At 32.1% G+C, this 14,406-nt stretch overlaps 1 protein-coding gene across 4 annotated transcripts in view; it reads left to right on the top strand.

Annotated features, from left to right (window-relative positions):
• Positions 1-14,406, top strand: part of LOC101504006 (agamous-like MADS-box protein MADS2) — a 24,696-nt gene that overhangs the window by 4,419 nt on the left and 5,871 nt on the right. For 2 of the 4 annotated variants that reach the window (XM_027331619.2, XM_004490181.4), the window contains exons 2-3: positions 2,386-2,467; positions 10,065-10,126. In XM_027331619.2, the coding sequence (XP_027187420.1) occupies positions 2,386-2,467; positions 10,065-10,126 (144 nt within the window). Of the gene's footprint in view, positions 1-2,372; positions 2,468-10,064; positions 10,127-14,406 lie in introns of all 4 variants that reach the window. The other 2 variants (XM_027331620.2, XM_004490183.4) reach the window with 2 other exon arrangements.

The raw sequence follows: 14,406 nt of genomic DNA on the forward strand, positions 1-14,406 counted from the left end.
GCTGAACCGTACAAGAAAAATATTCATTCACAACCATATCCATAGACTTTAGCTTTTAGTCATCAACTCACTCAACAAATTCCCCACAATTAATTTGTCAGTAATGTGATATTGTGAGTACTCTTTCACTATTTTCATAAATTGTGTTGCATTTTCTATTTTAGGCATAGATGGGTTAACATTTTTCAGCCATTTTCATTCTCATTAAGCTCAAAGACAGCCTCTCGGACATTTGTCAAGCCTCATTGAGAGACTTTTCATCTTCCGTGTTGTCCACTGTAATGGTCATGAGCTTCTCATCTATTACCAATCATTACATCTTGTAGAAATTGGGCCTTTCTAGACCATTCTGCATAATTCTTTCAACTGCAAACATTTAAAACAAACACACTCTTTAATTCTTTGAGTAAATTTCATGGATTCAAACTATCAACTTAGACGTAGGGGTAAAGAAGGCTAAATACTGTGATGGGGTGATTTGCGGTTGCTATTTATTTGAGGTCGGGGTCAAAATGTATCAAAGCATAATAGATAGGGCTTTAATATATATATTTTTTTATAACCAAGTTTAATAAACTAATTCAGTTTAATCAACTAACTCATCAACTATATTTAACCAACTAACTCAACTCAAACTAACTTTATTATTTCTAATAAACCTGGTGAATAGAGTTTTTCTAGTGTAATGTTGAGTCCGAACTCTATTGTCTGTTATATGGGTTGGAGTACCTATGTACTCTATTTAATATAATTTTACTTATAAAAAATTATTTATTTTTATTTTTAAATTTATTTGTTGAATGTTGTTCACACTGATCTAGAGTACGAGATACAACGATAAACATGTGAGCAAAACTTTTTATTTATTTATTTATTGTAAACGATGCTAAGATTCAAACAATGATTATGAATTTGTAACTCGAAAATTAGATTATCAACTCTTTTCATATTTTCCAACTCTCTTTTCAATTTCATAATACATTTTTTTGACAACATAGAAGTCATATTGCACAAACTTATGATGCAGGGATTTAATAAGTCACATTCCTTGAATTTGTTATAAATTACATAGAAAACAATGTAAAAAATTCTAGTTGATCACTATAAACTTTGCCAAGTATATATTGAATTGGCCTAAGTGCACCAATTTGGCAGTTGATCTTCCTTATCTTTTTTTGTCATAGGTATTGAAATTTGTTTCGAAATCTTACTTCAGTAGAAGATTGGGAGGAGAATTAGAACAAATTTAATTAGTGACAAAAATTAGAAAAATAAATGTATGTCATTCTTCTTTTTCTTAACACTTCAATTATTTTTAATATTCATAGGAAAAAGGTGGTTTAAGATAATTTTTTGACCAAAAATGACTAATTTAACATTTTTTATTTTAAATTAGTGATTTCCACGTATAATTAATTTTTGTTTCACATTTTGTACGTGGTTTTGTTTTCTAATTGTGACATAGTTTTGTTTGTGGTCTTGGTACGACATTGCTTGTTTCTTATCTTGTTGCATTATTATTATTTTTTTCTTCCAGATTAACAGGTTAGTGTCGATTAATTATAGATTTGATCAATAGCTTTGATGTTGTCATTGTTACAAATCCAAAGGCTTGAGTATTCCAAGCACATTAATTTTGTCACATTTTTAAGAATTTTTTCATTTTATGCTATATAATCAGTTAAGTGTCACAATAGATCTTTTTTTTTTTTTTTTTGTATATTAACATGGATGTTGTGAGTTTGTTTGAAATTTATCTTTTATTTTTATTTTTTATTTGTATTTAAGTGACTTTGAACTTTTGTTGTTCTCAATGTACTCTATCAATATGAATGAATGAATATCGTTTTACAATATAAAAACAATTAGACAAATAAAAATAAAATGAGAAAAAGGGATATGTATTATCGGTGTAAAGTAGTTTTATATTGACATTAATATATATATTTTGCCAAATCACTCTACTTCATCCCAATTTAATAATATGAAGAAAAAAAAATATAATTTTCAATATATCAATCTAAAACAAATTTACAGCGATAATGAATATGAATTAAACTTTAATAAAATTTGTCTCTTATTTGCACTCAATTTATTTACGAAGAAATTAGAGAATTTTAATTTTTATGTTTCATTTTCATACACAGTTAATATAAGTTTTACGTTGTCAATGCATCACAATCAACCATTTATTTGAACTAAGGTGTGTAACATATATTCCACTGTATTATGTGAATAGAGTAGTAAGAAATATTAATTTCACTAGTTGTATTTTATGACATGATATGACTTATATGCTATTAATTGTATAATCCTTTCATTTCTTTAATTGCAAAATATTTATAGATATTTACAACTATACTTATTTATAGCTATTTGTTTTAGTATGGCCAAGACACTTGAACGCTATCAAAGAAGTAGTTATGGAGCCTTGGAAGTACACCACCCACAAGAACATGAGACACAGGTGTTACTTTTTCTTTTTTAGACTTTAAAATATGTTAAGAGATTAAGAAGCTATCAAATGTAAAATTTACTCCAACGTTTAGTCCTCTAAGAGACTTAGAAAATATACAGCTATTTGATCATTACAACCAATAAAAAATAATTTATGATTTCTCCTAAAAGAAGTTTATCTTTTACATCGTGATAGTCGTGTTTCTTTCATGAATAACTCTAGGTTGGAAACAATGTGTGGTGTATGTTGTTTGTCACATATTTCCTTAAAATCTCCTAATTTGAGTTGTAGACTAATTGCATTGACCATGTGAGCAACTACGTTCTGCTTATACGATGTTATAACAAAAACAAATAACGGGAAATAACATTTGTATCTGGTGGTGAGCTTGCTCAATTAGTGACACATCTCGATGTCCCATTTGTGATACTTAAGTAACTAGACTTAATATTATGAAATAAATAAGCATAAAATTTATATATATATAAAAAAAAAACATCACAAGCATATGAGAAAAGACACACAATAAAACATAAAAGATATATAGCTACATAACTGATGTCTTGTAGTCCTTGTTAGGAAGGCACGTGATAAGAGTGCATGCTATATACAAAATAAAAATTACAATGATCAGAGGATGAGATACATCCAAAAGCCAAAAGGGGATACCTGATTCACTACAAAAATAAAAGACTACTTAGAATATCATACATGTCAAACATCAACACATGCTTTTCCAAGCCATAAGTAGTAAGGATCTAGAAGGCATCTAGAGTGTAATCTGAGACAAGGAAATTGTGGGATAACTTGGATCCCTATGCAATCTTTGGAAGATGCACCTCAATGCCCCCCTAATTTCCTACGTCCTCCAAAACAACGCGTGTAGACACAAAATTCGCCTACACGTTGAGAATTGGATGGTGGCAGAACATTGTGTGTAGCCTTGTGAGCTTCCCATATCTAATGGAAATGTAACATTTTTACTACTCTGACTTCCCCAGTCCACCTAACATTACCTAGGCTAGTACTCCTATATACCTAGACTAGTACTCATATATACCTATACTAGTACTCCTATATACATAGGTCACATTCCCACATAACGTCTATATCTCTTTTCATGTCAATATCCCCTCCACCACCATCGTCATACTTTAGTGATCGACCACTTGAAACATGCAATAGTATGAAGTTTGATGCATTCCTCAGTCTATTCTAAGGTAAAAGGGATATGCAACCACATAAAAAATGAAAGGGCTAAGATGCATGTGCAATCATGCATTAAGTAATGGTTGGTATAAATAGTAAATAATTATTCCACACATACATTTAATCAAATAATGAGTAACCTCAAGTGGTAATCCTTATAATTATTTTGAACTACTCAATGTTGATGAAGTATTTGGTGACTCTTAGCCACATTCTGATGTTGCAAATGTTCCTACTTAAACCAGTAACACCAATCGAATATTAGTGGAGTCCAAACTTTATAATTCAAACAATCCTCCAAGTGAAACAGGCCAAATCAACCTAATCCTAATGTAGTTCCCCTAATGCGCAAATCCTTTCTCATAACAATGTCTTGTGCATCCTACACATAACAATGATCTTACATAATAAATATGCAATCTATGTGAGTCTCAATCCTCACGTAAAACCCTTGAATCACCTTTCGAATCTCAAACCTCAGGTTCTCATGCATTAAACAAAAATCAATAACCTAGTGAAATGTCTTTAATACTTTTAAATCAACTCCTCACAACCTCACCTTCAAAATCAATCAAATTCGAAAAATACATCATAATTATTCTATTTTAATATCCATAATAAAATCATATATTATATATTCATGTAGCATATAAATCCTATAGCAAAAGCATAACAAAAGAAAAAAGAAAATCATTGCCCAAATAATTTCAAATGAATCAATTTTGATGATAAATGGTATATAGCAGGTGTCCCCAGCCACGACCATACCTTCTCCCTTGATAAACTTTGCAAAATTGTCGGCATCAAAATCGAAGTATTTGTCAGCCTCGTCATCGTGGTATAGATTTCCAAATCACTTCAAAGAATCTAGTCCGATACTCAAGGAAAATGAGGAGGGAAGTAACTTGCCATCTGTAAGATAAAGACAAGTACATCACATACAAGAAAATAGGGGCTAAGATTTACGTACAAATATAAAAGTGGAGATTAGATGTGAAACAAAGATATATATGTCACACACAAGTATTCACATAATGCACAACATCATCAATATATTTCTCATATCAAAGGCTATATATTCACATAGTGTACACAAACTTTTAAAGCTATCTGAGAGATCCTCCTAAACCAAAAAGGAATATCACATTAACACATATCACAAATGTCCTACCAATTACCAAGAGCAACACCACCTAAATTATTGGGGAGTCTAAATATTATAAGTCGATCTTTGTCGAGATGCGACCATCAAATCAACCTTGTGCGCTCATACAAAGCAGGTGATTTTACAATCCCAATGCAAGTCTATATGATCTCTCAAGTGATGGTCACTCAGTCTCTAAGTACTAACAAGTTCTTATATCCTCATTACATTTATTTTTTCCATGTTATATCTTACACTAGTCACCTATGTTGAATGTCATACTTTATTAATTTCCATTAGTAGTTCTCTTATATATCTTCACTATTTCTTATATAATACAGTTATCCATTATTTCGTAATCAAGGTTTGTCAACCTTACTTAATCTAGCAAACACAAGTATACAATATCACATAACACATTCAAACAAGTAGGAAAAACAACACACACAAAATAAATTATCACATCTCCCAATAATATTAAATAGATCAACCATATGATAAATAGCCAAAGCTGACATAACCTCGCTAAGTAATTCCTAGAAGTTGCCAACGAGTATTAGCTCTATTTAATTATTTATCCCTAGTAGGGCTTGGGTCATCCTACATGTATATATTAAACTATTTTACGCTAACCATTTCAAATTGTACAAAATATTTCCCCTACATTTTTTGTTGATTAAAGTCTGGAAAAATAGTTGAATATATCCTTTAAGTAGTCTCGGTAGTTATTGCCCAATCTCTCCTTACTCTAACGATCCTTCTAGCAATAACCTTGCTTACATCGTAATTATCGATAATTCGCTTGGAGTTCAAATATGTAATTTTTGGAAATTAAGGATAATCTTAGGGCATTATAAAATCTATGACAATGGTGAATTAACATTTATATGGTTTACAAATTCCTTCCACACATAGCACTAGCAAAACCCTAGTAACGACATAAACCTTTATTAAAAATGAAACCCTAATTCAGTATTTAAAAATGTTTACAAAAGAATTAGGATGAAATGCGACAATTTAGGCATACCTATAACATCCTAATAACCTAAGAAATGAAGGAAATAAAATTGACATTACCTCCTTAAGTTTTTGGATGAAAACCTAAATTCCTCTAAAGAATTGGACAAAACCTCAATACAAGGAGAGTTGGTCGAAACGGAACTGGAACATCGAAACCTCAAAATCTTGAGGGAGATAGGAATTGAGTTTTAAACCTTTAGTGAGAAAGTGGAAAACTAAAATAAGTGTAGAAAATAGGGTCTTAATGCCCCTGGTTATACGCTAGGTTGACCCAAAACCACTTAATGAATTCCAATTCATTTAGTGAATTGAGCATGCCTAATCAGAATGTACCACATGTTTAAAGCCAACCCAAGCTTGACACGTGGTCCTTGCAGCCCAAGCATGTTAGCATATGTGGGCTAAATAATTTATCTTAACAAATTAGGTTAGCTGAGACACATTTTTGTCACTTAGAGAACAAGTTATTTTACTTGATGATGAAGTGACTTCACTATTTAAACCTAAACACATATAAACCTTATTTACACACTTAGTGATCAGGTGAAATTCTATGCAACCTAACCACATATCTAACATAAATTTGAGCAACCACTTTCAACTATAACTCTGAAAAACTAGGATGAAGTGCGTTGACTTCAACAACCTATCAATGATAACCCAAATAATGTCAGAATTCTTCTAAATCTTCATAAGTCTAACCACCAATTCCAAAGAAATGCTATCATGTTTCCATTATGCAACATACATGTTGGCTTCTAATAATATCCTTCTTAACTTTTAACCACATACACTATTTCGTTATATCTTGGTACATCTTTGTATCCCCTAAGTCAAAGGTCAACATACTCTTGTTCGCTTTCTCCAAAACCATCCTCTTAATCTATGCATCATGAGGCATCCAAATAATTTCTTCTAATCTATGTACTCCATATTATCCAATCATCAAATCAAACTCGTGTCCATTAGTAATCCTTATCTTTAACTCCTACAAATGTACATCTATTGACTTCTTCTAATGTACCAATCTTATAAAATAACTAGACACAATAACCATGCTTACGAAAATATTTCACTTAGATAATTTCAAATACAAGTATCTAAACTTCTGAAACAACTTATGTTCTTTTACCATTATTACTAACATGTGTACAATATTTCTTCTCAAAGAATCTACTACTGCGTTCATTTTTCTCGGATGATACTGTAACTCAAAATCTTAATCCTTTAAGAATGAAATCTATTTCATCTGCCTCACGTTCAACTCCATTTGGTCAAACAAATACTTCAAACTCTTGTGATCGTTGAATACAGTAAAATTAGATCCATAAAGTTGATGCCTCCAAATCTTATGAGCTAAAATGATACATGTCAACTCTAAATCAGGTGTAGGCTAGTTCATTTTGTGAATCTTCAAATGTCTTGAAGCATATGTTATAACTTTTCCTCATTGTTTGATCATACAACCTACACATTGATATGAATCATAATAGTAGACATCAAACTTACCTACGAGATATGGTGAGATTAATATTGGTGAGATTATCAACGTTCACTTTAGCTTTTGAAAACTAGGTTCGAAACTTTTCGTCTAATTAAAAGCTTTCCGTTTTCCGTCAACTACATCATGAGTAAATGAAATCTTCAAAAATTTGTCGATAAACCTCTATTAAAACCCTTCCTAATCAAGAAAGATTTCAAACTTCATCAATTGTTTATGGACTCTCCCACTTCTACAACTTCGACCATTGGAAGAGCTACCACAATACCATCTTGATTGACCATGTTCTCAAGGAACTGTAGTTCCTTCAACAAAAACTCGCACTTACACAATTTGGCATACAATTGTTGATTCTTTTACACTTGTTGCACGATCCTTAAGTGTTATTTTTGTTCTTCCTTACATGCTTAGTAGATGAAAATGTGGTTGATGAATGCTACAACAAACTTATCCAAATACAACTTAAAGATCATATTCAAGTAAACCATGGATATTATTGGGGCATTTCTCGCACCAAAAGACATAACAAAATACTTGTAATAGGATCTAAATATCATTGGTATATCTTTTTCATCTACCTTTATTGGATGATACCCTAACATCAAATTGATCTTTAAAAATATTGAATCACCTTTTAACTAATCCATCACATCATTTATCCTCGATAATGGTTACTTATTCTCAATCGCAACCTTTTTCAATTAATTGTAGTCGCACCATAAGACATAACAAAATACTTATAATGGGGTCTAAATATCATTGGTATATCATCTTCATCTACCCTTATTGGATGATACCCTAACATCAAATTGATCTTTGAAAAGTCTCCACTATCACTTTACCTCCAAAAAGCCATCCCCCACGTCGACGTCCTCTTTGTGAAAACATCGTTTGGTAGGTGTGTGCATCACTATTTGTCCTTCGAAAGCAAGTGTACGGTGTAACATGAGGGTTTATCTTATAAGCCTCTCAGATGGAATGAAATGGTAAGTGTTGAACAATCCTATAGGAACATGTCTAGGACGCCTCATCTATCCCAAGACACCAATATATGTAGATTACTAAGCCCACATGTATTGTCATCTCTTTATTTCCATCCAGTTGTCATCCTCCAATCACATCATAATGAATCTCCTAGTCGCCCTAGATCGGGAAACAACATTTGCGATCAAGTGCATTGGTGTTAAGCATGCCATCTTCCTTTACATGTTTATATTATAGAATGTACCAAAATCAATAACAATAGATGGATAAGAATCCCATGACACCATAAAAATGAGAATGAAATCATGAAGTAAATGTTAGTAGTCACACAACACATATATCAAACAATTCAACCATCCTCAAATTCATTGAGCTAAGTGCACTATATATAATCATCCCCGTCATGATATAGGCCAACCATCAACGTCATACACACGAAAATGGACATCACCAAGCCAAATGCACTATACATAACTATCCCCATAACTATTTTAATAGAGTAGAGCTTGGGTCATTCTAATGCATATAAATTAAACTACTTTACGTTATTTGTTTTGATGTTGTCTGAATAATTCACTACTTTTTTGACAAGTTAAACACCAACACAAGAAAGATTAACACACCACAAACAACATACCAACAAAGGATTAGTGCTAATGTCACAAATCGAAAAGAAACACATGCAAACTTATCTATCCTAAAAGATACATCCTGATGATCTATATTTCTGCAAAGAACACAAATATAAAATAAGGAGGAATAGTAAAAAAAACAACCTATAATTGATATAAAGGGTAAAAAGGTTTTCAATAAATCCAATAGAAAATGATGGAAAATTCTTTTTTGTCTTATGGTTCATTTAAAACCCAAACTACTGATTAAATCGTAAATTGATAACCAATGACAAAGAAATAAAGGCAATAAACTTAGAAACATTAAAAAAAACATGGGAACAATGATTCAATTTTACTTATAGTAAGATATGTTAGTAGGAAAAGTTTTGAGTTTAAAACCCATGAGTGTGCTAAAATGTTAATGAAATAAAAATCTGAATGATAACTGAACTAGATAAATTTGATAATGAAACGATGTTAAGTTTGTGATCAAAACACCATACAAGGTATTTGGATGAGATTTTATAGTTGTTGATCCAACCATTTCGCTTTGCGAGTACAATATAGCTTTAAGAATTTAGTTATCAGTGCACCTGAGTCAAATTGCATTAACCTTTGTCTCAACCAATCGAAAAGTGCCATGTAAAAAATGCAAGCTTAAATCCATTTTGGCCTCCAAAACGTTCACTTATCGAAATCACCTTTCCTTCTCACAAAGGTTCTTCATGGTAAAGAAACTCTGAATTTTCTTAGCAAGATCTAATTCGTTTAGAAAATTCCTTAACACCAAGAAACCTAATTTTGCTTGATTACTAAGGAATCTAAGTTTCAAACACCTCAATAACAACCCAAATCATCATAGCAAGAAAAAATAAGGTATCATAATTAGCACTATAATATATAATCAACATATTTGATGTGATCACCTTTGCTTTCATAAAGTTATATTATTTATGGTGCACTCTTGATGTGCCTTAGAATGCAAAACAAACAACTCTCATGCTATTTCATTTCCTTTCATGAGTTTCTATGTTATTTATTATCTTTATTGAAATACAATTTGTGAGTCCTATAATACACTTTATTGGCTTTTGAAAAATTCTAACATGCATATATCACCATGCCCTTGAGAAGAGGCGCTATCAAGAGTATCTCAAGCTAAAATCAAAAGTTGAGACACTACAGCAAACACAGAGGTACAATTCTTGGGCACATTATGGAATCCTTGACAAAATAAGACATGTTTACTTTTGTGAAACCTTTTTTATTTTCAAAATGTGTATATTTAACATGTTAATAAGAAAATAAGATATTTTTAAATGAACCAACATGATGAACATAAGAACCAAATCGTATGGTTATCTAGTTAAATGCAAAGTGCAAAACTCAATTTGCCTAGCCAAGTATTTGATGCATTAAATGCATGGGTGCATTTTTCTTTTCAATTTCAAAGATATGCTAGTTTAAAGTACATAGACATATATCTTGGGGTGCGGACAATTTTAAAATGTTGCAAGCTTGTTCACATGTCATTTTGCATATATAAATAGAGGTGCATTTGAAGGAAGCAAGACATCGAAGCAAAAGATAAATCTTGTAAGTTCTATGTAGAAGTGTTTGAGAGTTAGAAGAAATCACATGTTGAGTAAATCCTAAGAGTGTGAGAAAAATATATTGGGTTTCTCTATCATCTCTATAACTCATTGTTACTGTAAAAGTGCAGTATTTGAATAGGATTGGGTCTCACATGAAACCCTCTATTATACTCTTGTGTGTGAATGAGAGTGAGAAAATATTGTACTATTCTTTGATATAGTAGAATATTGTACTATATAGGCGTTTATTTTTATTACTACCGTTAGAATTTTAATTTAAACTTTCAATACACCCCTCGAGCCCAATAAGTAGTATCAAACCACTCCATTTGGAAGCAAAAAATAAAGGATATACTAAGCCTTCAAACATGACAGGTAAAGATTGGAAAAAGTATCATTGGAAAGCGGTTAGCATATCAGGCAGTGGGTGGATCTTAGTGTATTCCACCATGTGGCCAAAGAGACAAATGCCTAGAGTTTGTGGAAGAATTTCGAAAATATGTATCAAAGAAAAATTACACAAAACAAAAACTTCGCAATAAGAAAGTTGATGAATCTAAAGTACAATGAAGGAATATCAGTTGTCGAACTTGTGTGACTTCCAAGACTAAGTAAACCAATTGGTTGCTATGTAGTTAGTGTTGGATGATTAATTACAAGAATTTTAAGTTTTAATTTATTTGCCAGAAAGATGGAAAACATTGGTGGTGTGGTTAAGCAAATTTTCTCCATATGAAGCACTGACTTTATCCTAACTAAAAAAGAATATGTTCAATTTGTAAACAAGAATAAAAGTCAAGGGATCAAGTAGCTCTCAAGCCCTTATCACAATGAACATGGGGATAAGTAAGAGTAGAGAGAGATCTAATAAATCCAAAGGCAGATCCATGTCTTAGCGTCGGATAAAGTTTAAGTGTTATCACTATGACCAATAGGGTCACATCAAAAGAATTGAAAATCTTAAGTGAACATAGAAAAGAAGGATTGGAGAAATCAAAGACCATTTGAAGATGAAAATAATACAACCTCTGTAATTGATGAAAATGCAGTGTTGCTCTTCGTTGACGAAGAAGAGTGCCATGTTGCAGATCCGTGTACTTGTTGAATAGTTTATTGACTCAAAACATCTTACAATGTCACTTCCAAAAAGGAATTCTTTACTTTATACAAAGAAGGAAATATTGGTAAAGTAAAGATGAGAAATAGCAGGGATACAAGTATTGATGGAAATAGCAAGGATACCAATAATGGCCGCACACTAACATTGAAGGGCGAGCGACATGTGTTAGATCTACATCTAAATCTAACTTTTGTATATACTCTTGATTTTCTAGATTTCAAACAAACTTTGGGGATGAAAAATGGAAGCTAACTAAAGAATTTTTTATGGTTGCTAGAAGCATAATGTATTAGACGTTATAGAAAACTCAAGTCAAGCTAATCAAAGATGGCTTGAATGTAGTCAAGAATGATGCTCTCCTAGATTTGTGGCATAAAAGATTGGCTCATTTAAGTGAAAAATATTGAAAAATTTATCATGGAATTCCCTCATTCCATATGACAATGGTACTAAGTGGAATCCTTGTGGTTATTGTATGTTTAGCAAGCATAGTATCTTTCAATAAAACTTCAAAGTAGAAACATAATATATTGGGTGTGATGTACTTTGGTGTGTGTGGACCCATGGAAGTGGAAACTCTAAATGGTAGCATATATTTTGTGACTTTTATTGATGATGCTTCACGAAAGGTGTGTGTGTGTACTTCTTAAAAGAAAAGACCAGATTTTTCAATACTTCAAAAGGTTTCATATGATGGTGGAGAGAACTAGTGGTAAACCTTTAAAGTGTCTTCATTTGGATAATGAGGGTGAATATACTTCCCATGAATTTAAAAGTTATTGTTCCGAGCATGGCATAAGGCATGAGAAGACAATACCTGGAACTGCTAAACACAATGATGTAGCCGAAAGAATCAATCGAACCATTATGGAGAAAGTTTGATGCATGGTAAAAATGGCTACTCTTCTTAAACCATTTTGGAGAGAAGCTTTTCAAACCACACACTACCTAATTAATAGATCTCTATTTGTTCCTTTGGGCTTTGACATTGTAGAACGAAAAGAATACAAGAAATGAGGGGATTTGAATTGTGTTTTAATTTTTTTTTTTTGCATGGCTAAACTTAAAGTAAAGAAGATAGAGCACGAGTGTGAAAATAGATAAAGAGAGACGTAACAATTTATCTTGGTTGACCACCAACACGGTAGCTACATAAAGTCCCTTCAACTTGAAGGTTTTAATCCACTAATTTTTCACTAAATCAGACTTACACTGGAACACCTATTAGTCGCACTAATTGTGTTCAATCTTCTCAACATTCTAGCTTAGTACAACCAAGTTTTTATGGAAGGCAGCCGCTACTAGGCTCGGTTACAAAAAAAAAAGGTTTTGGGGTTTATCAGAATAAGCTCTTGCAGAGAGTGTTTATAGTTTTTGCTTTTGAAAAACTCTCTTAGCACTAACGGGATGATAACAACAATACATATATCATTATCTCTGGTTGCTTGTATGCAATTTATTTTTTGTTGGTGTGTCTTTCTCCATTGAGGGAGGCATGTCCTTTATATAGTACAATTAGGGTTTCTGGTTATTGTATTGATTGCAGAAAATCAGGATAATCCATAAAGTTTTGCATCATATCTTTGTGGAATGATTTGTTAGAAAGACTTTCCAGAAAAGACTGATTTTATACTAATTTGGTGTATCTATGTTTGAAACATTTGGAAACCAAATGGATTGTTGATCAGAAAGTGTCTTGAGATCTTTAGACAAGTAGCTGACTCATGATGTGTATCAGAGGATGCGCAAATTGTTGTCTTCAAACCGTTGACTTTTTCTTTTTCCTTTTTTAGAGTGTTGACTTTTTCATATGATGGAAGTTCAGAGTTAGACAATCAAATACTTGATGTGATTGTTAGAGGCAAAGAAGAATAATTCTTGCCACACTTATCACATGCAGAGGTAGAACATTTCTTAAATGAGTTCATCAGAGGCAAAAGAGTCATGGCAATGTTTTGCACTATTAGAGGCACTGCAACCCAGTGATGATTCGCGTATCACACTTAACGAAGAGAGGGAAATACATGTTATATCTTTCTCTTCGTCTATTTATTAGAGGATACGTTGAGAGTCCATTAATCGAGAATATGAATTCAAACTTGTGCACTTAAATTTATCGTTAGAGCATCAAATTGTTCCCACAAACGATTTTGTTATCATTAAAATAAGTGAGGGGTTTATTTCTTCAAATCATCTTGGTTCCAACAGACATTTATGAGGGAGTATGGGTTAGACATGATATCAATTGCTCTCATTTTAAGGTGATTGGATGCAAAGCTTTTGCTTACGTAAGTAAGGAGCAGAGACAAAAATTTGACAATAAGGTCATTCCTTTTGTATTAGTGGGCAACACATATGAGAAATTTGGCTATATGATCCAAAAAAGATAAATACTATAAGAAGTAGAGACATAGTATTTCATGACAAGAAACTATGTCAAATTTTGTTGATCTAGAAATCCATGAACGTGGTTGTAAGGTCGACCTTACACATACCACTCCTCCTATAAGAATTTCCACAAAAGGATGAGATCTTGATGAAGATCCTAGGGTTAATGGTGAGTCGGCAATGGAAAATGGGGATGATGAAGATGTTGAAGAGGAAGACCAACATTCTACATCTCAACTCACGAGATGAAATAGAGAGCATGGTCCATATAGCATTTTCCCTAGCTCGGAGTGTATCATAATCACTGATGAGGGAAAGCTAGAAAGTTTTGAAAAAATTTAAACTCACAAGGATAAAATCCATTGGGTGAAAG

Source organism: Cicer arietinum, chromosome 2 (assembly GCF_000331145.2).
Source record: "Cicer arietinum cultivar CDC Frontier isolate Library 1 chromosome 2, Cicar.CDCFrontier_v2.0, whole genome shotgun sequence".
Classification (NCBI taxonomy): Eukaryota; Viridiplantae; Streptophyta; class Magnoliopsida; order Fabales; family Fabaceae; genus Cicer; species Cicer arietinum.